This window comes from Pelecanus crispus, chromosome 1 (genome assembly GCF_030463565.1).
Source record: "Pelecanus crispus isolate bPelCri1 chromosome 1, bPelCri1.pri, whole genome shotgun sequence".
NCBI lineage: Eukaryota > Metazoa > Chordata > Aves > Pelecaniformes > Pelecanidae > Pelecanus > Pelecanus crispus.
The window spans coordinates 31,310,859-31,332,939 of NC_134643.1; the positions used below are offsets into that span (position 1 = coordinate 31,310,859).

Consider the following 22,081-nt stretch of genomic DNA (forward strand, 5'->3'; position numbering starts at 1 on the left):
AAAGTGTGTGCACTTGTTAGATTTTTGTTTGGTCATACATTTTAAGATACTTGTGGGATTACATTAAATATCCCTGAAGTTTTAACTTTAGGGAGATTACGGATTAGTGATGAAACTCTGCAGGGCTAAATACACTGAATTCTGCTGGCTCAACTATTGAAATCAGGCTGAGAAATGCAGTGGTTATTTCCAACCATTAAACCTAATAAACCAGCTTAAAGCCAGAGTGGGATGTTTAAACTTGCATTCAGCAGTCTCTGAGGACTTTCACAGGAGAAAGTAGTTTTGCTTTACTAGTCCTGATAGCTGTATTCCAGTGTATTTGAAATGCCTCTCAATTAGACTAGATCAAGACAGTTCTGCCTCATTTAACGTAAAAAACATGTGCCAGGGTACTTGTAAGTGATTTGTAATCATTGTCTTCCTTAGTTGCACTTAATTCCACACCTTGCCAAATTGTCCTGTCTTTCAAGAGGTTTTCTGATACAGAGTTCATATCTACAGAGAATTGGCTGACCTGTAGGACAGGCTACAGAAGCTCACAATTACAGTTTATTTTTAATGTTAGCTAAATTGCACAATTTACTTATTGCATAAGTTGGTAGGGTTTTTGTTTTATATACTGAAGAAATGACTACTCTTGAGTAAAATGATATTCCAATAATTTTTGATGTGCAGCAAAAAATTGCCATTTAATAAATATGCATTATAAGTAGCAATGTGGTTAAGGCTGATAGCTTACAAAAGCAGAATAATTTCTTGAGTTATAAAATGCTAGAGAGAACATTGCAGGTAGGTTAAAGTCAAAATAAACAGAACAGTGGTAAAATGAAAATACTTAAATTTATAATGAAATGGTTGAACGTCAAAGAAATACAGATTGCCAGGAGACTAAAACTCATCTGAAATATGATACCGGACAAGCTGAAAAGTAATGGCATTGAAAATTGCAGGATGTGTTGATTTGGGGGGGCGGGTATTTGTGTGTGTGTGTGTGTGTGTGTGTGCGCTTGAGTTCCACTGGTTTTCCAGTGACCTTTTTTTATTGTCTTCCACTGATGGCAGGTGAAGTAGAGAGCTAAACCCTGCTCTACCAAAGGAAGTAGAAGAAAACTGGACAGTGTTTTATCTATAAGGTCATTTGACGGACCAGTCTGTTAGAACAATTTTACTGTGGAAGATGGATGCTCTGTCTCTTTTGTATTAGTGAAGAAAACTTACACTCTGCGTTTCTTGGCTTCCCTGAATGCTATTTATTACTTGAACGGGAGTGAACAGTGAAATATTAAGGGGAAACCAGTCTCATTTGCCAAACTCTTTGATACCAAACACATGGAGTTTCTCAGCTACTGTACTGTTGTCTGACTGTGTTCTCCTTGGGTCGCTCTGAAAATTGGTGAAGAGTAATGCTGCAGCTTGCACAGCGGTCTTGTTTTCTTTGCAGTTCACAAGACTACAGCTCTTCCGAGCTTGGGTTTGCATGGTGCTACTTGCTCTTTGTTAAAGGTTGTGAAATTATGCCCCTCCAAGTTTGGAGCAGCATGTTGCGTTATAATGCTTTTGGGGAGGAAAGAGGACAATGGGGAAATGTGTGGTCATTAGACTTTGGACCATACCCAGTGTTCTTGCATTAAGTCAGCATGAAATTGTAAGGACGTACTCATCTGTTCAAGGCCTACTTTAAAATAATAGTCTTTGTATTATTCTGAAAATATTTAAGTGTTTTCTGGGAGATATCTCCTGTGTTTATAATTATGTGAGGCATTTAATTTTCCCGTGCACTTTCTGCTGGCTTTGTAGGGATGTGACAGATAGCCAGCAAACCTTGGCATATACAAAAGTATCACCATGGATCTGGATTTGAAATAATGTAGAACTTTTTGTCTCTTAAATTTAACTTTTTGGAGGTTTTGGTGAGCACCACCTCAAGCTTTAATGAGGTCCAAAATGCGCTGAAGAGTTGTCATGAGACCTAGTATCTGCGATAACAGGGCTTTGTTGGCTTTGGCGGACCTCAGATGATGCACTTGTGCTGTGAATACATTAACCACCACACCTTCTTTACCATACCTGACACTTAGAGGAAGTCACAAAAAAACCCTGGTGTCTTGTCTGATTTTAATCAAAAACTCTGGTTCCCCAAAGGCTGTGAAAGAAACATGAAGACTTTTTCAAGTTAAAGTTAAGCAGCAATAACTCTTTTCCTTGATCATGCTATTAAAAATGAAGGCAATTGCTTAACAAAGTTTGAAAATGCTTAGAATGTTGGAAATACTTAGTCTTAATAAAAGTCATAGTGAATAACATAGTTATTTTTAACGAAAAGAGGTTGTTCTCATAGATAATGTCATCTTAACATAATCTACTTTGTTCCACTTCTTTTTGCTAGCTGGGTTTAAAAAAACAGCTGTTGCTGTTTCCAAGTAATGAAGGAAAATGACACTTAATCCACACTTACCGTTGAAGATGGCAGTCCTAGTGCATTGAAATTGTATCTGTAGCTCTACATTAGAGAATTATAAGTGAGACCAGCTGGTTGAACTGCATGTAGACTAGTCCCTTTTATTATAATTTGATTGAATGCATGAAATCTATACCTGATTGTACTGAGTCCACCTCGCCTTCTACCGTGATGCCTCTGACAGGTTTTACATTGACATTCCTTCTCTGTAGAGAGGGCCACTCCTGAGCAAATTCATAGGGACAAGCTGTATCATCTGTTCATAGGCTCTAAGGTGTACTGTATTTTCTAGACTTGTAAAGACCTGTTTGTTTTATTTTCTTTTTACTTTTAAATTCCTGGTTCCAGAACTAATGCAAATAAAGAAATTGATCTCAGCAGGGACAAGATGTAGCAGGAATTCAAGAAATACAAAGGGCTTAATTAGCTATTTGATAGAAGAAGAAAAACAATTAATGAAATCTCATGCCTCTAGGGACAGGGATCCTGGTGGTACATGTTGAATTATTCCAGTTTTGGTGTTCTAGATCGGCGGCCATTCTCAACAGCAAATGGGTGCCATCACTTGTTACTTTTAGTGCTCTTTTCTAAGATATAGTGCCTAATAGCTAGGGTACCCAAAGGAAAGAATTAGCAAAAATGTTTGCAGGTGTTGGGAGAACTGATCAAGCTATTATCAAAGAGGTGATAAGGTTCCTGCATGCAGCTGAGATGCAGGATGAGGAGAGCTTGACAAATGTTCAATCATACTAAACTGATTATCTCTGCTAGAATTGTCCTGTGGTTTTGGCCACATTGTAATCGGGGATTTGAAAGTGATTACCTTGCTGAATTCAAATGTTGAGACCAGCACAGGAGGGAATACAGTCTGCTGCAGCTCTGTGTCCTTTGTGTATTTCAGACTTGGCATTTGCCTTATCTGTATAGGTAGCCGGTGCTATTAGCAGTAGGAACTCCAGATGTTTTTTTTGTTGTTGTTGTTTTTCAGACAAGTGAAGAACAGTTGTATATAAGTATTCTACGTCATATAGTATTTTCAAAGCTTGGACACTGTTACAAGCTTTTTTGATGATTTTTGGTGCACCTTGAGGTATTTTCATAAATAGCTGTTCAATGAATGTTCTTATTAGGAATGCTCCACGCAAGCGCTCATCTCTTAAGAACAATTGACTGCTGCACATGGGCAGAACTTGAGATGTTCAAAAGCCACACGTGGCTCAGGAGTCCTGGACTATCATCATCTGAGCTATGCGTTTGATCCTTTTGATTGTGGTGTACGTATACAGGCGAGAGAACTTGCTTTCCTTCATTTCAATATGAATTTGAGAGTGTTTACCCTCAGTAATCTGCAAGAGATTTAAGGATTCCTTCTGTTATTGAAACTAACATTCATATATATTGTGTTTATTGAAAGGAGCTTAGACTGATTCCCCCTCGCCCCCCGCTTTTGTGTTACTGTCTTCATTAGCTTGTTTTTGGTTTACAGCAAGCCTCCTAGGGTATCTGTAGGCAGCACAACGCATTACTGAACAGAGGACCAAATTAACTCGTGTATTAAAAGCATGAGCATGTAGCTATGCTATCATGCCACTCCATCCAGATCAATTCATATGTAGGGAAAGCTCAGTGCACGTGATGGCCTTTTACAGTAAGCTTTGGCCATTCTGCGTTAGCAAAGTTGTATGCTTCTCAAAATTCTGCCTGTTTAGAAATGTGAAAAGGTCCTTCAGCGTCTTTTGAGGAGAAAAAGCTTCATGCTGGCAAAAGTGCAGCTAAGGTACAGGGAGGTTGACAAGAAATTGCTTCTTCAAAATTTCCCACAAGAACAAGGGGACATGAAATGAAATTTTAAGTGGCACTGTAAAACAAAAGGAAGACTTTTTTCCATGAAGCACATTTAAACTGGAACGCTTACTGTGAGTTCGTGGACGCTGACATTATGATGCATGTAAAGCCTGGTTAGGCAAATTCATAGAAGAAAAATCCATCATTGGTTGTTCAACACAGAAATACCATGTCTGGCTCAGGAGATCCCTATGCCACAAAATACTGAGAGCTGTACCACTGGATGCTTGCGTTGCTTGCCAGTGGTCAGTAGCTTCCTTCAGACAAGAGTTTACAAACAGTATCCCGGGTAGAATCCTTGGTCTGATTTTTTTTTTTCATGGCTGTCCTGATGATGTGCTCTCTCTAGTGTTGCATTTTCTGCAGCTGCTTACAGTGCCAGATGTCTGTTGTATTTACTGTCTGTAAGTACATATCAAAGGATAGTTTTTTACATTTCTGCAATAAAGACCACTGAATCAGAGCCTTCCTCAAAGGTAATACATACACATCATTACTCATCAGCTAAAAAAAGTGCATAAAAAGAAGCTCAATTTTCCATCATAAAAGAAAAATGCAACAGTAAATGGTTGTTTTAACTAATATAATAACTTTATAATATTAGAAGCTCCTTGATTTCATTTATTACAGCTTTTTTGATTATTTTTTCAACTGTTGAATAGAAAAGAAACTTGAAATTGTTGTACCTGAAAGTCTCAATCTGGTGAAAGAATGGCACTTTTAAGTGCAGAATAAAAACTTAAAATTGCTTTTGCCACTGAGAGGACCTGATTTCAATTATAGCAGATAACATCTGGAATCAATAAGAGCTTCTGGTCATCTGTTAGGAGGAAAAGAACAACAATGTCTGCCTCATTAGTTCTTATGTGCACATCTCCAGTTATTTCAGGCATAAAAATTTTAGGAATATAACCCCAAGCAAAGCTTTGAAGTGGGCCACCCACCCCTGTTACCAGCTAATCAATTGCTTTTCTATCAGAGCATCTTGCTCCCTGTCAAAACCAGTCCCTCTGACACAGTGTTCCCACCCTCCAAATTTGTTATTTTCCAGTGGTTTTTTACCATATTTCTGTGTGGTTCATATACTGAGCCATGTCCTGGTTTCCACTTGGATAGAGTTAATTTTTTTCCTAGTAGCAGCCATAGTGCTGTGGTTTGGATTTAGTAGGAGAAGAATGTTGATAACATGCTGATGTTTTTAGTTGTTGCTAAGTACTGCTTATGCTAGTCAAGAACTTCTCAGCTTCCCATGCTCTGCCAGGTGCACAAGAAACTGGGAGGGGGCACAGCCAGAGTAGTTGACCCAAACTGACCAAAGGGCTATTCCATACCACATGACGTCATGCTCAGTATAGAAACTGGGGGGGGTTGGCCGGGGAGCGGCAATTGCTGCTCGGGAGCTGTCTGGGTATCGGTCGTCGGGTGGTGAGCAATTGCATTGTGCATCGCTTATTTTGATGATGATGATTATTATTATTATTATCCCTTCCTTTTCTGTTCTATTAAACTGTCTTTATCTCAACACACAAATTTTCCTTTTTTTTTCCCCAATTCTCTCCCCCATCGCACTGGTGAGCGAACGGCTGTGTGGTGTTTAGCTGCCTGCTGGGTTAAACCACACACCAGTTGCAATGGAGGTGCGAGAAGGTGATAAGCACATCAGCTACTGTTGTTATAAAAATGAAAATGGTGCATGTTTGATGCACATGGCTCAGTAAATGCTGTATATATAAAAAGTCTGGTTCTATGGGTATGATAAATATGTACTGCTCTCAAGTTAGGTTGAGAACATCTTAAGCAATGGTCACCACAGAGTGATTAATTATATACTTACTACTACTAAGAGAAAGAATTAAGGAGTGTCTGCAAAGTGTTGCAGAACAATGTGGTCATTGGAGGAAAGGGCAAGAGGTTCAGTACATCAAATTTATATCATGGCTTGGTTAAGAACCCTGTGTCCTAGCTGAACCCTGGCATCTTCTCTGGTGGAACTGTAACTACCTCCTTCGATGACTTCATCATTGTCCTCCCTGTAGACTACTTATGTATATACCCCACAGATAAATTAAGAAGACATGAATAGCCACCTTCTGTCTCGGTCCAGATTCTGTAGCATGACTTGACTGGTAGAAAGTTAGCCGAGTAAACGTTTGTGTGATGCTTATCTGTGGATTCCTAGGCTTTGCATTAAATTCTCTGCTGCTCCGAAGTGCACTTTCTTTTGTTTTGAGTGGCATTGCTAGAGACCACGGGCTGCCTGTTTTGAGCCTGACCTCCCTGCAAGACCTCTGCAAGAATCCAGCCAGAGTTTTGTGAGTGGGTTGGGTGAATGTGTTTGCTCAGTGGTACAGGTGATGCCCTCGTTTCTTTCTTTCTTTTTCTGGTACTCCGCAGGCTATCCTAGAAGATATTTCAAGGTATAATTTTTTTCTTCCATACGTGTTCTAAACCAAATGCTAGCTATTTTCCACACTGTGTCAGTTTTCAGTCTTTTTTTTGTCCTAAAAGTTTTTTTAAACTTCTCTTAAAAAAAAGAAAAGATGATCTTTATCAGATCTAGCAACTAAGTAATAAAAACTGAATGTCACAGCAAAGTCAGATCATAACAATGTGACAGGATATATTGGCTCTTAAGGAGAAAATGACTGTCATTCTTTTTATCTCATGGAGTTTAAAAATAAGACATCTTGCAAGTGTAATAACACACAAGGGTTTGGTTTGGTTTTGCATGCTCCTTCTGTTAATTCCTTAATTTTATTTCAGTGGCTGTAGGTGCCATTTTGGCAGGCTTCATAATTCAGTTTTGCTTCTTGCAAGCTACAAAGGTGACCAGAATTACTCCTGTCATTCCAGTGCCACAGAGGAATTTAGATATACGTTGCATTAATATTCAGGGAGTTTTGGTTTTTGTTTTAACCTGTTCATAGTTTAGTTCAAATAAGCTGTTTTAATTTTTAGATCTTTGTATCAGAATTAATTGAAAAATTCTCAGTTTTCAGCTCTTAGACAAACATGTTCAACGTACAAATGCTGTCTTGCCGCTAACCCTCTTAAAAAATGGTGTACTTGATCGTGGTGGGGGAACCAAAGTAGCTCGTTTTATTTCATCATGCTTATCTCGGGGTACTTTAGTTCTGTGTAAATACCTTGGAGAGTAGGAGGAGCACCAAAATGAATAGATTGATTCAATACACATGCCTTGGTGGAAAAAAACCCCAGAAGCTCAATGCTACAAATACTAGTCACATGTTATATCAAACTGCTAGGGACGGACCAGGCACATAATCTCACAGGCTTTTTTCGAAGGGATAAAAAAAGACCATGGGTTAAGTACAGTGATGATTTAGTGATGATTGAATCGCTGAGTTTTGAAGCCTTCAGATTCTGAAGAAAGATTTGGCAAAAGTGTACTTTTTGTACATTTTTATATGTGCCATCCTATAGTATAAACCATATCCTGTTGGTTTACTCTTAAAATCTGGAACTTTCTGGCAAAGATTCACAAATGAATTTTCTGTTTTTGTGGTTGCTGACAGCTAATGTCTCCTGCTGCCTTTGACGAACAGTGTGGCAAGCAAGGTTATATTGCGTTTGTAGTCTCTGCCTGTGGTGGGAGAGACCTCCGGCAGGAGGTGCCAAAATGGATTGGTGTGACTCAAAATCTTGCAGGTCCTTTGGTGGAAGAGTAGTGACTTTACATGCACATCTGCACCCATGGGGTTTCCTTTTGGCTTTTACATGTGAAGATTTGTTCTCACATCGCTGAGTTGGTGGTTTTTTTTTTACTTTGCTGTGAGATTTGGGGTTTCGTATCTAGATGGGTAGATACTTGATAGCAGCAAGACTGCTGTTAGGCCACTAAGTAAGTTTGTGCGTCGTGCCCTGCTGATACTGGTAGAAGGCCCTTTTTTTCCTCTTCGACTTCAAAATTGAGCTCCAAAAGAATATTACAATACAGAGAATGAAAATCGATATTGATTGGCCTCATGGCCTGAATTAGGCAATGTTTTAATTCATAATTTCAAGCACAGTAAGCACAGGGTTGAATAGCTGAATTGCTCTATAGCATGTTAATGGATTTTTAGCATTTGTAGGAGTGAGCATTTTGAGTGGCTTTTGAGAATTGTGTTTGGTTCTGAGTGAAAAAAAAAATAGCCGGCTATTTTTTTAGAACTCCCAGTGTAAGACTTAAAATTTGACCATTGTGTTTGGTAACATGGCTGCTCTGGTGGAAGTTTTATTTCTGAGACAAGTTTTATCTCCAGCAAGGGAAGCCCATTTCTGTAGCTCTTGTCCCAGCCTGAGCTCCTGACCTGGGCTTCACTGGCTTCGGGGAGGCTGCAGGGCAGACTGTGTGTGCGCTTAACATATTTTAGTGAACAGCATGCTTTACTGGTCTCCACCCCCTAACCATTTCCTCACATTTGGGATTATATGGAGTGTTGGGTCTATAGCATCCATTAAGCAAATGTGAAATAAGGTTTTCCTTTTGTGGCGTGTGGGTGGTATAGATGGCGACAAAAATATTGGCACTTTCAGCTTGCGAAATTCTGAGGTCTGACATGTGTTAGTGTGAGCATTTGGAATAAAACAGTTTCTGTCCTTCAGGGTAGCGATGGTCTAGCTAACTGTTCTCGAGTACAAGCCTTCCATTCATGTGTATTAGGTCTGTAAGTGTTTCAGGTTTTTTCCAAGTCCTGTATTTTAAATTTTCTGCTCATAAAAGTGGCTTAACCTCTGATTCTTTCTACAGCTTATTAAATTTCAGTAAGCCTGTTTGTTCTAATACTTAACTTCCTCTGTTAATTTATTATTCCTCTTGTTAACAAGAGGAATAATAATTTGTATTTTAATGTTGTAAATAAGTGAAACTTATTATCTTTTTCAGTAATAGCTGGGTTTCGAGGGACAGTCCCACATGGCCTATCACTGGAGATTGGAGACACCGTTCAAATATTAGAGAAATGTGATGGTGAGTTCACAGGTTGGAATTCCAGTGATAAGGAAGTTTTGTATACTGTTGATTGGAACCCAATTACTATTCATTTATTTTCTTAAATTAACACATTTTTGAAGTCAATAATATAACAGATTCTCACCTCTTCATTTTTTTCACAATTCCAGTGAGCTCTAATCCCTATAATAATTAATTTGCAGTTCATTCTTTTTATTTAATCTCTCTGTTTAATAACATTCATAGAGGATAACAGTTAAAATGGCAAGGAGTTCTCACTGTGATTCTTCTGCTTTCTTGGTATTTCCAAGGGAAGCCTGGCTGCCATCAAGACCCTTTCAAATTAATTCAAAGTCACAAATTTAAATCTTAAAGCAGTGTAAACATTGTCTTCTGCCTCTGTTCTGAGGTAGAAAATACTAATACGATTTTAGCAAACATCTGTTACTAGTGTAGGAGAAATAAAATTGCATTTTTTTGATAATCTGCCTCCTTAATACATTACCAAAGGTTTGTCTGTCAATATGATTTTTTGATCATTTAGGATTATATAGGTGTATTTTTGGTTTCATATCAGGATTATATACTGTTAACGCTGTAAGAAATTTTCTTACAAAGGCATAGGGTCTGTTCTTTTGAATCAGGTATATTATGAATTTTCTATAGTAATGTGGTTGATAGATTTAGACCATGAAGTACAGAAATGATTTGTAAATGTTTACAGTGAATATGAAACCATTTCCCTTTTGTCTGGTGTGGTGTCTAGTGCAATACATACCTGGGTTACATTGTTAGAAACATTTGGGGATACAGGGTTAAAGAGTCATTCCTGAAATTGTGTGAATTAAGTCATCTGAATATGAGCTGGTTTAAACAAAATACCTTTCATTGTATGGAAAGTCTTTTAAATGAGTGCAGTCTGACAGCGCTGTGTAATTGTCATATCTGTCCAAAAGGGAAAGATGAAATCTGTTTTACATATGAAAATGATTTGCATACTTTAAGAAGCAAAATGTTCTTTCTTCACAGGATGGTACAGAGGATTTGCCTTAAAAAACCCCAATGTTAAGGTAAAGTTCAATTGCAGTTTTGCATTCTTTGGCAAAAATGTGTATTTACTCTTTAAAAGTTGATAGTCTCCATATAGGTATATGATATTTACTCTTAAAAGAAAACTGGAGCTTAATGTTAAGTATATTATTGATATTGCTTTAGTTAGATTTGGACATGGATTACACTTCTGAAATGCTCCTATGTATTAGGATGATACACTTTACAAATCCGAGGCTCTGGTGAATTTTCTTTTATTTCTGATTTTTAGATTATGTACTCAAGAGGAAGCTAAGTTGAAGGGAAAAGACTATGGAGAATACAAATTGTAAATACTGTTGGAAAAGTTGGTTAGACTGTGCCTATTTTTCCTGATGATATGAATTCATTTAGAGCAGCCAGTGGAGACAGCTAGTTTATAGGAGCCACATGCAGAGTATCAACTGAATAAAAGATACGCGTTGTCATGTAAAATACGTGGTTCATTTTATTTTTCTTTGATGTGTAGTCTTTGATTTCCATAGTAGTATAGCTGATAGTACTCTGAACCAGACTTCATTGATTTTTTTTCCTGCATTCAGACATAAAATACTATGAAATTCATATTTCAGTGTTTGTTCATGTTGAATATGTTTAAGCTTTACCTATCTTATTTGTCTTTATATTTTCTCAGTCTCTCCTGTTGCCTTGCCTCTGTGACTGTAAAGATTTTTTCATATGGGAAACCATTTCAATATTTCCTTTTTTTTTCTCAACACTAGAGTACTAGAGTTTTTAGTCTTATTAAAGCCATTGAAGAAAGATCTTACCTCATCTGTTGCTCCTTTAACCCGCATTGTAAGCTTCGCTCTTTTTTCTCTCTCTGCATTTCCAAGCCTCTTCAGCTGCAAAATATGGCACACATACATTAATTTCAAAAGTTTCTAGGGGCTCATCTCATAAGTCACTGGCCCTTTGTGCCTAGGCCTGCAGTCTCTGCTCACATAAATTTCCTTTGCTTTATATGGAAGGTCAATGTGAACAATAAATTTAGCCACAGAGTCTAATCTGGTGTTTACTACTTTGACCTCATTGATATATATTGCAATTTGATTTATAAGACATGAGCAGTTAGGATTTGTTATTGCATCTTCTGTGTCTTTTGTTGCAATTCTCACCACATGCTTGCTGTCAGTCTTGCTTTGTGGCCTGTCAAATGTGTTGATAGAAGTTATGAATAGGTTTTCTAAACATGACTTGATGTGTGAAGAATGAGATATATATTTTCTGCTTTCCTAGTGTGAATGCAAACAGTTTTCTGAATTGGATTTTTAAAGGAGCCTCTCTGAAAGTAAAATAATAATAGCACCTTGTAACTCCACTCGCTATTGGTATTGCTGCGTCAAGATTCTTCCCTTGTTACTCTACCAGCTTTGACACTCAAAGAAATTATCTGTGGCAGCTGGTCTGCAGTGAGAGTACATATGCAGCCATCCTGTTTTCTGGCACATCATTTCACGTGCAGGGCTGTACATCTTCCTGTCCTTGGGAGATGCTCTCCTGAGCTACTTTACGTTACAGAGGAGTCGGAGCGTTTACAAGGGCAGTTGCCTCTACATAGCAGATGTGGTTTTGTTAAAGGTCTGACGTCTGTGTTAGAAGAAAATGGGGCACTGTCATCACAAAGGAAAGCTGTATGCAGCTGTGCCTATTATAAAGAGAACATACATGTATTTTCAAAAGAACGTTCAAAAGAACGGTGGAGAGCCCTTAAATAACTAGGAAAGGACCACTCCTGTCAGGACATGGAGGCTCTTTGGTAGGCATCTACCACAGCTTTTCTGTGCACTGCAGGGCATGGTAGGCACCAAATAAAACTTTATTTTGACTTTCTTTATTAGCTTAACTGAACTTTATTTTTATTGAACTTTGTTAACTTTATCTATTTTGCTTTATTTTGAAAATCCCTATCTGGAGATACTGTTTTTAAGACACTGGGGGTAAGACGTTACCCCCCACAGTTGGTCCATTTGTTGTCAAGGTGGGAATAATTAATAAAAACATCTAGGATAAGTGAGCTCTCAAGCAATCTTCTACATGTTTTACAGGTGTTTATCTTCTAATTTTCTGAAGTATTGAAAGATTTAAACTCTACTGAATATGGCATTTTAATTTCCAGTAGATCTATACTGAGTATATATTGCATTCTTTTTTTGTGCATGTTTTTTGGTAATTATTTGGAGGACCTTTAATTCAGCGTGCATTTGCATATTAAATGGTACTTCAAACTCATGTAAGTGGAGTTTTTTTGGTTTTACCTAAACTATTTTATTTTCCAGGGCATATTTCCATCCAACTACATTCACTTGAAAAATGCGTGTGTTAAGAACAAAGGGTAGGTGAAATGTTCTGGATTCAAATATTTAAACATGGCCAGTTACTTGTACCAAAGATCTTTTGCTTATAAGGTAAAGTGGTGATTTTGTTATGTTACAATATCTTAACTTCAGCTTACTGTGACAGGACTTGAAATGGTTGTCCTTAGCTAACCTGATACTCCTGCATAGTCATAAAATTGGAGTGATGTATTCTGAAAAGACGGAGCACGATTGGGAATATCAGTCTGTATTGTCTAGAGGAAAGAGAAAACGATTCCATGTTTTCACTGCCTGTTATTAAGTTTGGCTTGAAACAGGTACTGCCTTAATTAGAAGTTATTCTATACAGAAGCTGGCTATTGACCTGCTGTTTAAGATTAGTTGTTTTCTTTAAGGACAGCAGCTGTCCCGTGGCAGACAGCTGGCATTTTACCAAACAATGGTAAAATAATGTATCAGTTCAGTGGCAAAAGATTTCACTAAAACTGTAAATGGACATGTTTTCTCCTTTATTTCTTTTCTTCAGGTGATGAAGAGCCAATATTTATTTTTGAGAACAAGTGATCTCTTTTCATTTTTAGAAGAGTTAATAAAAAACAGAACAATTGGTTAAAATTAGTTTAAAAAATTTGTTTTGGAACTCAAATGTGCTTGACTAAAAGAAACACTGATTTTTTTTTTTTTTTAAGATGTAATGCTTACCTTTACAGTACCACCTTTAAAAACTTTGTCAGTCATCGTAGTTCAACACAGTTTTTTCCAAAGTTTTACTTAATTTGGGAGCATTCACATTGTATCATTTATTTAGATTTATTAGTAGAGAACTGATACATAACAGGTTGAAACCTGTTTAGGTAAAGACATTTCTCATCATAATAGATGGATGCCTAAACATCAGGTGTAGGTGACCTTTATTTTGGGGCCATAGATGAGTGAGTAGAAGGTCCATGATTCATGATGGGCAAAAAAAAAATCATGAAGACTGTAGTCCTATTTATTTAAAAAAAAAAAAAAAGTCTCATTCCCACAGGTCAAAATGGCTCCACATTACTGGTAAACACTCTGTTGTTTGCTATGGAGTTCAAGCCACATGTGGTTTGTCATGCCCTAGGATCCTTTCTCCTTTAAAAGTGGTTCTAGATAACACTGAAGGTTCAGTGAAACAAAGTTGTTGTAAACTGCCACAATAAAACAAAACTTAAAGATCAAATAATTTTTGTTAGCAGACACCATGACAGTACTTGCAGGGAGTTCAGTCTTTGTTGCCTCTATTTTCTTCATTAGTCTGTGTTTCCCATTCAGTCATGTGCCTTCCAGTGCGTCATGGCCAGGGGCTGACACATTGTTATATTGACTTGATAAGAGAGAAATGATATCATGAGAAAAGCAATCCAGGCACGAATGCAAACCTTTGAAATGTACTGTGTGTGAGAATGAAGTGGTAGTGATGATGGTGTGTAAAGTGCTGGTATGGTGGATAGTTTGGTCTTGACCAGGCCAACCCAGCTTTTTCTTGGCCAGCATCAAATAGGCAAGAACTCACTCTGTACTAGTTTTCTTTTGAGTTTTTATATCCTCTTTCAGTTGAAGGAATGTCATTTTCTGTGTTATTTCTATAAACAGAGAGGTAAAAAAGAGTGACAGCAGTCACTGGTTTGGAGTCTAAGCTAAAGCAGTGAGATCCCTTCGGAAACTGTGGGAATTACTCTGCTGTGAAAGTAGCTTTTGACATGCTTATCTCATAGTAAAAAACTCACCTTGACTTCTCTAGGACCAAGACTTTCCATGGGGATTAAATTATTTTCACTCAAGACTTTTCCATGGGGATTAAATGAAATATACAAACAAAAAGTGTTATGGGTTGAAGGACCACCCATGTAGGTTGATAGACATCACTGTTGGCAGGAGGAAGTCTTTATATTAGTAACTGTAATGGGATTTGTAATGCTTCTGTAATATCATGTGTTCTTCTGCATGTTACAGACAATTTGAAATGGTTATTCCAACAGAAGATTCTGTTATTACAGAAATGACATCAACTTTAAGAGACTGGGGAACGATGTGGAAACAACTCTATGTGGCAAGTACCCTGTATAATGTTGCTTTGATTTAATGCCAACTCAAAAGGCACAGCGTTGTTTAGATGTTCTAGTTTAGTTTAAGTATATACTTCAGAAAAAAGCATTCAGTTTTTGGTTTAACTGTTCTAATTATGGACTAAATAAATCTCTCAATTTGTTCCAATCATTGAATGCTACTGCTGCTAAACTTTAGCAACTTATTTTTTGAGCCTTGTCCAGCTTCATCATGTAGCTGTTAGATCTAAGGATTCCTTTGTCTGCCAAATTGAGGTGTTGGAAATAAGTGTAACAAAAAATATTGGTATTTTATTGGAATGTAGAAATATAGTATATTATTGAAAATCTCTCAGCCAGTTGATTTGACTTATACTCATTTTCTCATATATTTTTATTTCCTCTCACATCCACACACTCAGAAGTGCTGAGATGTGTCCATATTATTTGATCAGGATCTGTTGTATATGACACAGAGATCAAGGGATGCCAGCTGTTGAGTCCTCATTGCTGAAGGAGGCTGGGGGCGGTTCTTGATTAGCAATAGTGAACTGGTTTTGGATTTACCTAGTACATATTACAGAAGTGGATTCTGGTTTTGAACTTCTTCCATATTTCACACTCTGTAAGTTTTAAGTAAAAGTCCCGTGTTTCACAGTTCTCTTGTTTTCCTTATCTGGGTATTTTGTGGCTCTGGTCTTTTTCTCCCTCTCCCTGACATCTTCAGGTCAGTTTGTTTCTCTCCTTGTTTGAATGAAATCACACTTCTGGTGTTCTGTGCTTATTAGTGCCTGCCTTTCCTTGTACTATCATTTCTTATCGTACTTATTTGTACATTTTCATATTTCATTCATACCAGTTTTAGTAATTCTTCTTACAACTCCCTACAGAATGCCCCTCTATGAAATTGCTCCACTATAATAGATACTTACAGTCTTAGCTTTATGTTCAACTATCTTAGTAGATTCATCTCAAATTTAACTTTAAATCATGGTTTTTAGCCTTAACCATTCCTATTTTCTGAACCCTCATTGTATTTTCTGTTGCATTTCTGGACTAAGAACTGGATATAGTATTCCAACAGCAGTTGTGTGAACACCAAATACAAAGTAACAATAAGCAATAGCAATAAGCAACTATTCTTTTTTTCACAAAGAACACCCATGGTGCTGTTATTTCTCTAATTTCTATTTATCACTCCATCACTCTGTTGTGCTCGCTCTGTAAATGTGGCCTCTCCAATTCTGTAATTACCGCCCTTAAAAACTTCAGTTGAAGCAACGATTATATCAATAAAAATGTTTGGGTTTTTTTTTAATTAGGGTAGGCAAACTTTTTTTTTGCATAGAAAAAAACTCTTTCAAACTCAGCCACCTGATGTTTTCCTATTTATAGTCTTGTTTTGAGTCACCAGTCATTTAAGCACCTCTTACTCCATTATATAAATCCTACAGATGTGGGGTTATTCTACTTTATTTATCTAAATGTTGTGGAGTATCAATAGGATATTGGATACAAGCTCTTGAGACTGTTTTTCACTCCCATGTCTCCTATGAACCCACTGTAGTCTCCCATTCATTTGAGAGGTTTCAGACCAGTGACTTCTTCACTGTAAGAAATCCTACCATTTCCTTCTCTTAACTGGCTACCACCATAGGTAGAAATTGTTTTGTTTTGTTGTACTTACAACACACAGAAACAAACCTGTTCAATATCTCTCTTTATTCTGACTGAAATTCAGCCTTTGCTGACCATTCTGCATCTTTTAACATTTTCTTTGCACATCATAATCTTAAGACCTAATAATTGCTATTATTTCCTTTTTCCGTGCCTACTTCTATTTCCTCTGTTAACTGACCTTTTTTTACTTCATCTTGAATGTAGAGTTGTGTCTTTAAAGGTTTAATTAAAATATTTTAGTTTTAAATTGTGTTTTGCATCATGATTGTCTTCCGTTTTTAACATTTGAACTTCTAATGTACTACATTACAACCAAACCATTGTTTGGACTTGACAGCATGTGCTCACATAAAATGTAATCAAAGCCTGTTCACTTGCATCTACATAGTCTCCTACCCCTCATCTTAACTCATTGCTGAGTTGATAATTATGACTCAAATTGTAAGAAGATCAGCTACCTTCTGCTTATACAGGGGCTGCTTCTGCTACGTAAGAAACAGCAATGAGTGGTGCCAATAGACCTCCTACAAGTCAGGATGGTACAGAAGCAGCCAGTCTGCTGCCTTTTTGAGATGATTGTACGGATTGTGTTCAGAGAGGCTGTTCAGAACCAGGTGACCTTTCTGAAGCCTGCAGTTGGAGCAGTTGCTAATTTGCTTAGTGAAAGCTTTTATACAAGAACCTACAAAATCAAGTAGTTCTTTCTGTTGGGTTCTCAGTAATAGAATATAATTTTAAACTTGACAGTGAAATTGTAATTAAGCAGTGTGAACCATTTCTTGAGAAACAAGAAACTGTTTCTTCAAAGCTTCTTTGAAAGTTCTCTGCATTATAACGGGAAGTAGTTTTCTTGAACGCCTGAGGCATATCTGTGTGACTGCTTTGTGTATATTAGCAAGTATATTGGTACAAAAATTCTCCTGGAACAAAAGGAGCAAAAATATGATCCCTTGGTGTAGAGATCTAAATCTATAAAGCAGGCACAGTTGCTTGCAGATTCACTCAGCACTTTGAGATACAAACAACTCAGAGACAAATTCTAAAGCTTTGAAAAAGAAAGGATACCTGCAAATGTTATTTTGAGCTTAATAGTGTTGTTAAACATGAGCATGTCTCTTGTATTCACATGAATAATTTACATCAATAGAGCTTATCATCAAATATCGAAAACAAAGATGCACCTGAATTAGTTTTTATTTGATTTGTGTTTTTAACTGTAGAAATGAAATCTTTATACACTAGTGTCTGATGGAAAACTATGAAAGCATACTGTCAGCCTAGTTCTCTATAACATTCCTATAAAGTCTTCTTTGTCTCTTGCTCCTAATTCAAGGGCTATTTGTATGACTTTTTTTTTTTCTTATGAAGTTCATATATTCCTATTGTTCTTACTGAACTTGTTTCTTTTTTGGCAAACTTTTTCTTCACTGCTGTTGTTATTGCATGTTCAAAATGCAGTGGTTTTCTTTTTTTCCAGACAGAAAGCCAAGACAATCAATTATTAATGCCCATTTTAGTGAGCTTATGAAGTGAATGAATGTGAAATAAAAAGAGCAGATTTATCAAATGGCAGTTTGTCAGAGCCCTTAGAATATAAAGGTTACTGACGAGAGTAATAGTGCTTCTAAGTGAATTTTAGCTTTTCATAGCAATTATGCAGCAGAAGTAGCTGAACTTTGGGTTTATGCCATTTGGTCATAGGAAGAAGGAAAAGGGAAATGGGCTTAGGGTTTTTTGGCAAGAATTAGCAGAACAAATGTGAACAGGAATGTTTTTTCAACTTGGTGTGATGCATCACTTAAATAGAGGTTGCAATAATTTCCTCAAGCTAAAGTTTCTCAGAAAAACTATATCAAGTAAACCCACTTAGAATTGGTGAAAGAAGAGTTAAAAGAACTTCTGTTTGGGAAGAAGCTGTTATGGGAAATTGTTTATGTCCTTAACTGGTATATAATTAGAGTAGGAGGATGTGGTTGAAAAAGCAATCATATTCATATAATTTCTCCTACTTCACAGTTAGGTGAAGAACTGTGTAGACAAGATGCTGTCTATGTGATACTATTTATTTATGGGTAGATGATAGTGTGTACAGTTATATCCATGCAAGAAAAAGTTAAAAGAACATTAACACTCTCTGGTTCAGAGTTTGAATGCTAGGAGCTGTTGCCTTTTCATCCCCTTATGTGTATGAGTTCAAGTAGTCTTGAATTGCATGATCACATACTCAGTTTGGATGAGACAGCAGCACAGGATGAACATGCTCTTGGAATAAAACAGCACTATGGCATGAAACAATTTTTTTGCTGAATTTTTGTCATATCTATCACATAAATCAAACAGTGTTAACATGAGGCATAAGGAGTTGGAGTAGAATTTTGGAGTGAGTGTGGTGCAAAGATAGGGTCTGTGGTAAACTCTGAAATGGTTTTATACACGCACACGCACACATGCATGCACGCAGGTAAAATGGTCACAGTATGATGGAGAGAAAAAAAGACTAAATAGGGGAATAAAGAAGTTTTCTTGATTTCCCCACCATATCTGTATTTATGAGGATTGTCAGCTTATACAGGTGATGTAGAGGCAATTATATTTTTGTCTCGCAGAGGAATGAGGGGGATCTCTTTCACCGACTGTGGCACATAATGAATGAAATCCTAGACCTGCGAAGGCAGGTCCTTGTCGGCCATCTCACCCATGATCGAATGAAGGATGTCAAGCGACACATCACTGCTCGTCTGGATTGGGGCAATGAGTGAGTAAATATAATAATAAATGAAAACAGTGTAATCTAATTGTAATGGCACAGCTTTAGGCTCATTGTAGAATATTGAAATGAGGAACAAATTTCTGACAGTGTTACCTTTTTTTTTAATGGACTTTCTCCTTCCTTGTTTTTCTGTCCACCATGTTTTACCAGTGAAAAGTGACTTGTTTTATTTTGCTTTTTTCTCAAGTTTATTTTAGATAGCAGGGGTGCTGTCTGCAAGAGAATTGCATTGGACTATCTGCAGCATCCTTTTACGTCTTTTTAAAACACACCTGGCCAGATTCCCGTGTGACGCAGTTAGCATAGCTCTATCGTCTTAACAATATGGGCTGACATTGCTTCCTTTTTGACTTGTCACACAGTTCCTACTTGGACATCTCTAACATACATCTTGCTACTATGCTCTGCATCTTTATTTTACTTGAATAACTAATAAGAGCTAAAGCAAATTGTATTATCTTACTTTTTTTTTTTTATAAAAAAAAAAGTGAAAAAAAGGTTAAAATACCTTTTGGCATTTGGGTGCTGTTTCCAAAGTCTTTTCTTTAGCCTATATTTATTCAGTTAAACTCTGACTAAATGCAGCAATATTCAATAGTAGAATTAACTGAATTTCAGTGGTTTCTGCAACTACTGCTATCTGAAAGCCTAAATACCTAACATAGTGGAAGAACAGTGATGAACTGTGTATGATTAACTGTCTGCTTAGGATTTTGTGCTAACCAAATGAAATTGTGATGGTTTTTGAAGTGGTCAGTTCCTACTCTTAAATGCATATTTTTAAAAAACTTTCTAATCTTTCAGGTTTTTCTAAATTCAGCATGACAGCTCCATATGTGTTCTTAATCCTTACTGCTTGCTGCTGTGCTGAAAATAAGTTTTATTCCTGTTGATTCAAGTTCATTTCATTATTTTATTCAGGGGATACAGCCAAGCAGCTTTGATGCCTTCCAGTCCAAATTAAAAATAAGCTGATGTTTTGGCATTTGATGGATTTACTTTTTATCTTCTTTTCCACGGTTGTCATTCAGATTGACAATACAATTCACATTGTACAATGTCCACAATAGTACAAAGGACAATATCCATTGTACATTGTCCACAATGTGAAACAGATTTAAAAATTGTGGAAAAACCTATTCTATTAATGTTACAAAGTGAAGAAAGGAGAGAAATCATCCGTGAATGGTGAATACAGTCAAAATACATTAAACCAAAACCAACTGTAGATACCCATTAACACGTACATTGTTGGTTGGAATGTTTCTGTTATATGTAAATAGAAGCAATGAGTTAATTTGTTTCCTTTGTACATAGAAACTACTTACTGTTATTCCATTTCTCATACAGACAACTGGGACTCGACTTAGTTCCAAGAAAAGAATATGCTATGGTGGATCCTGAAGAGATCAGCATTACGGAGCTTTACAGGCTGGTATGTGAATATAATACTCAGTGCTTTTGCTGTCAAATTACATATGGATGTTTTGTTGGCAGCTTTCTTCTACTTAACCAAAAGCACTTTTTTTCATCAAATAAACTGGCATTTCATAATACAATGAGTTTTACTGTGAGGAAAGAAGTTTTCTTTTGAACCGTTATGTCATCTCTACATCTGTATGAGATGCTTTGATTTGAGATCAAATTTGTGTGTGCGCACATGTTCATTTTACATGTTATTTGTTAAAAGTTTGGGGTTTTGATATATCATTAAAATTGAGACTGTTAACATTAATTTAATCATCAATAAAAGCTTATGAGACTCTTCCATTAGAGCTTTACCCGGCCCATGAGTCCTGTTAGATAAGATTGTGGGAATATAATAATATACTCATGGTACAAGTATTGTCACAATTAATCATACTGGGCTATTGGTCTTCTCTAATATATTAATGCAAATAGCAGTTAAACTGCATAGAAAAGCTCTCCTTTGGGTATAAAAGCCCATCTTGATTTACTAAAACCAACAGTGATATTTCTCATTCTGATTTAATCTCCAGTGAGGTCTAAGAAAACATGCCAATTCATTTATGTGGGCTTTGGCTCATATTGAAGTACTGCAGCTGTTACAGATGCACAGTTCTGAGCCTTACTTGCTTAAGACTAAGCTTTTATTTAAACTAAATTTTATTTATGTTAACTTTTGTATTTAAATAGAGAATAAAAAAAATATAATTGCTACAATTTTCTGTGGAGCTGAAATTATAAAATATTTTTGATAATTTTTGGCTACTTATGTTGATAACTTGTAATGTCAAGCCTAACAGCAATTTCATCATGCTGGAATCGGTATACTTTGGGGCAGTTTCAAAGTCATATGTAATCTTACGGAATCCTGTTGAAGCACTAGATGAAATACAGTGAGGAACCATTAATTATAAGAAGAAACACACAGAGGAAGAATAACCCAGAAAACTAATAATGGAACTCATGGAGTGCACTTTCAAAAATAAAGAGGGGGAAAAAAAAAAGCCCAAGATAACCTCAGTTTGAAGGCTAAGTAGCTTAGATTGCTTTTTAAAATTATTTTTGGTACAATGTAAGAGAGAAATAGTACAAGTTAATATTATCCTGCTCTTAATAGGTGATTAAAACGGTGAAGGTATAAACTGTGAAGTCAAATCAAGAGAATTTAGTAGCTTCTATATAGCAGTCTGCCAAAGATTATAAAATATGGACATGGGGTTTTTTTCCATTTTAAAATACTGGCATTTAGTCTTCTGCAAAAGCATTTTTTTGTCTGTTTGAATACTAGAATATCAGATAATTAACTATTAAAACTAGCTGTGAAATACTATATTGTTATAGCACAAAACTTTAAAGTGGCTTAAAATTTTCAGAGTAGAAAAAAGGTAAACTTCTAGAGGTTACTGTTTTTCTCCTAGAGAT

General features: G+C 36.5%; 1 protein-coding gene across 1 annotated transcript in view; it reads left to right on the forward strand.

Moving 5' to 3' along the window:
- The window catches only part of DOCK4 (dedicator of cytokinesis 4), a 262,080-nt gene that overhangs the window by 86,992 nt on the left and 153,007 nt on the right, over window positions 1–22,081 (forward strand). The window contains exons 5-12 of the mRNA XM_075727861.1: window positions 7,306–7,429; window positions 7,673–7,711; window positions 9,195–9,278; window positions 10,290–10,330; window positions 12,629–12,684; window positions 14,651–14,747; window positions 19,029–19,177; window positions 20,543–20,627. Of these exons, the coding sequence (XP_075583976.1) occupies window positions 7,306–7,429; window positions 7,673–7,711; window positions 9,195–9,278; window positions 10,290–10,330; window positions 12,629–12,684; window positions 14,651–14,747; window positions 19,029–19,177; window positions 20,543–20,627 (675 nt within the window). The remainder of the gene's footprint in view (window positions 1–7,305; window positions 7,430–7,672; window positions 7,712–9,194; window positions 9,279–10,289; window positions 10,331–12,628; window positions 12,685–14,650; window positions 14,748–19,028; window positions 19,178–20,542; window positions 20,628–22,081) is intronic.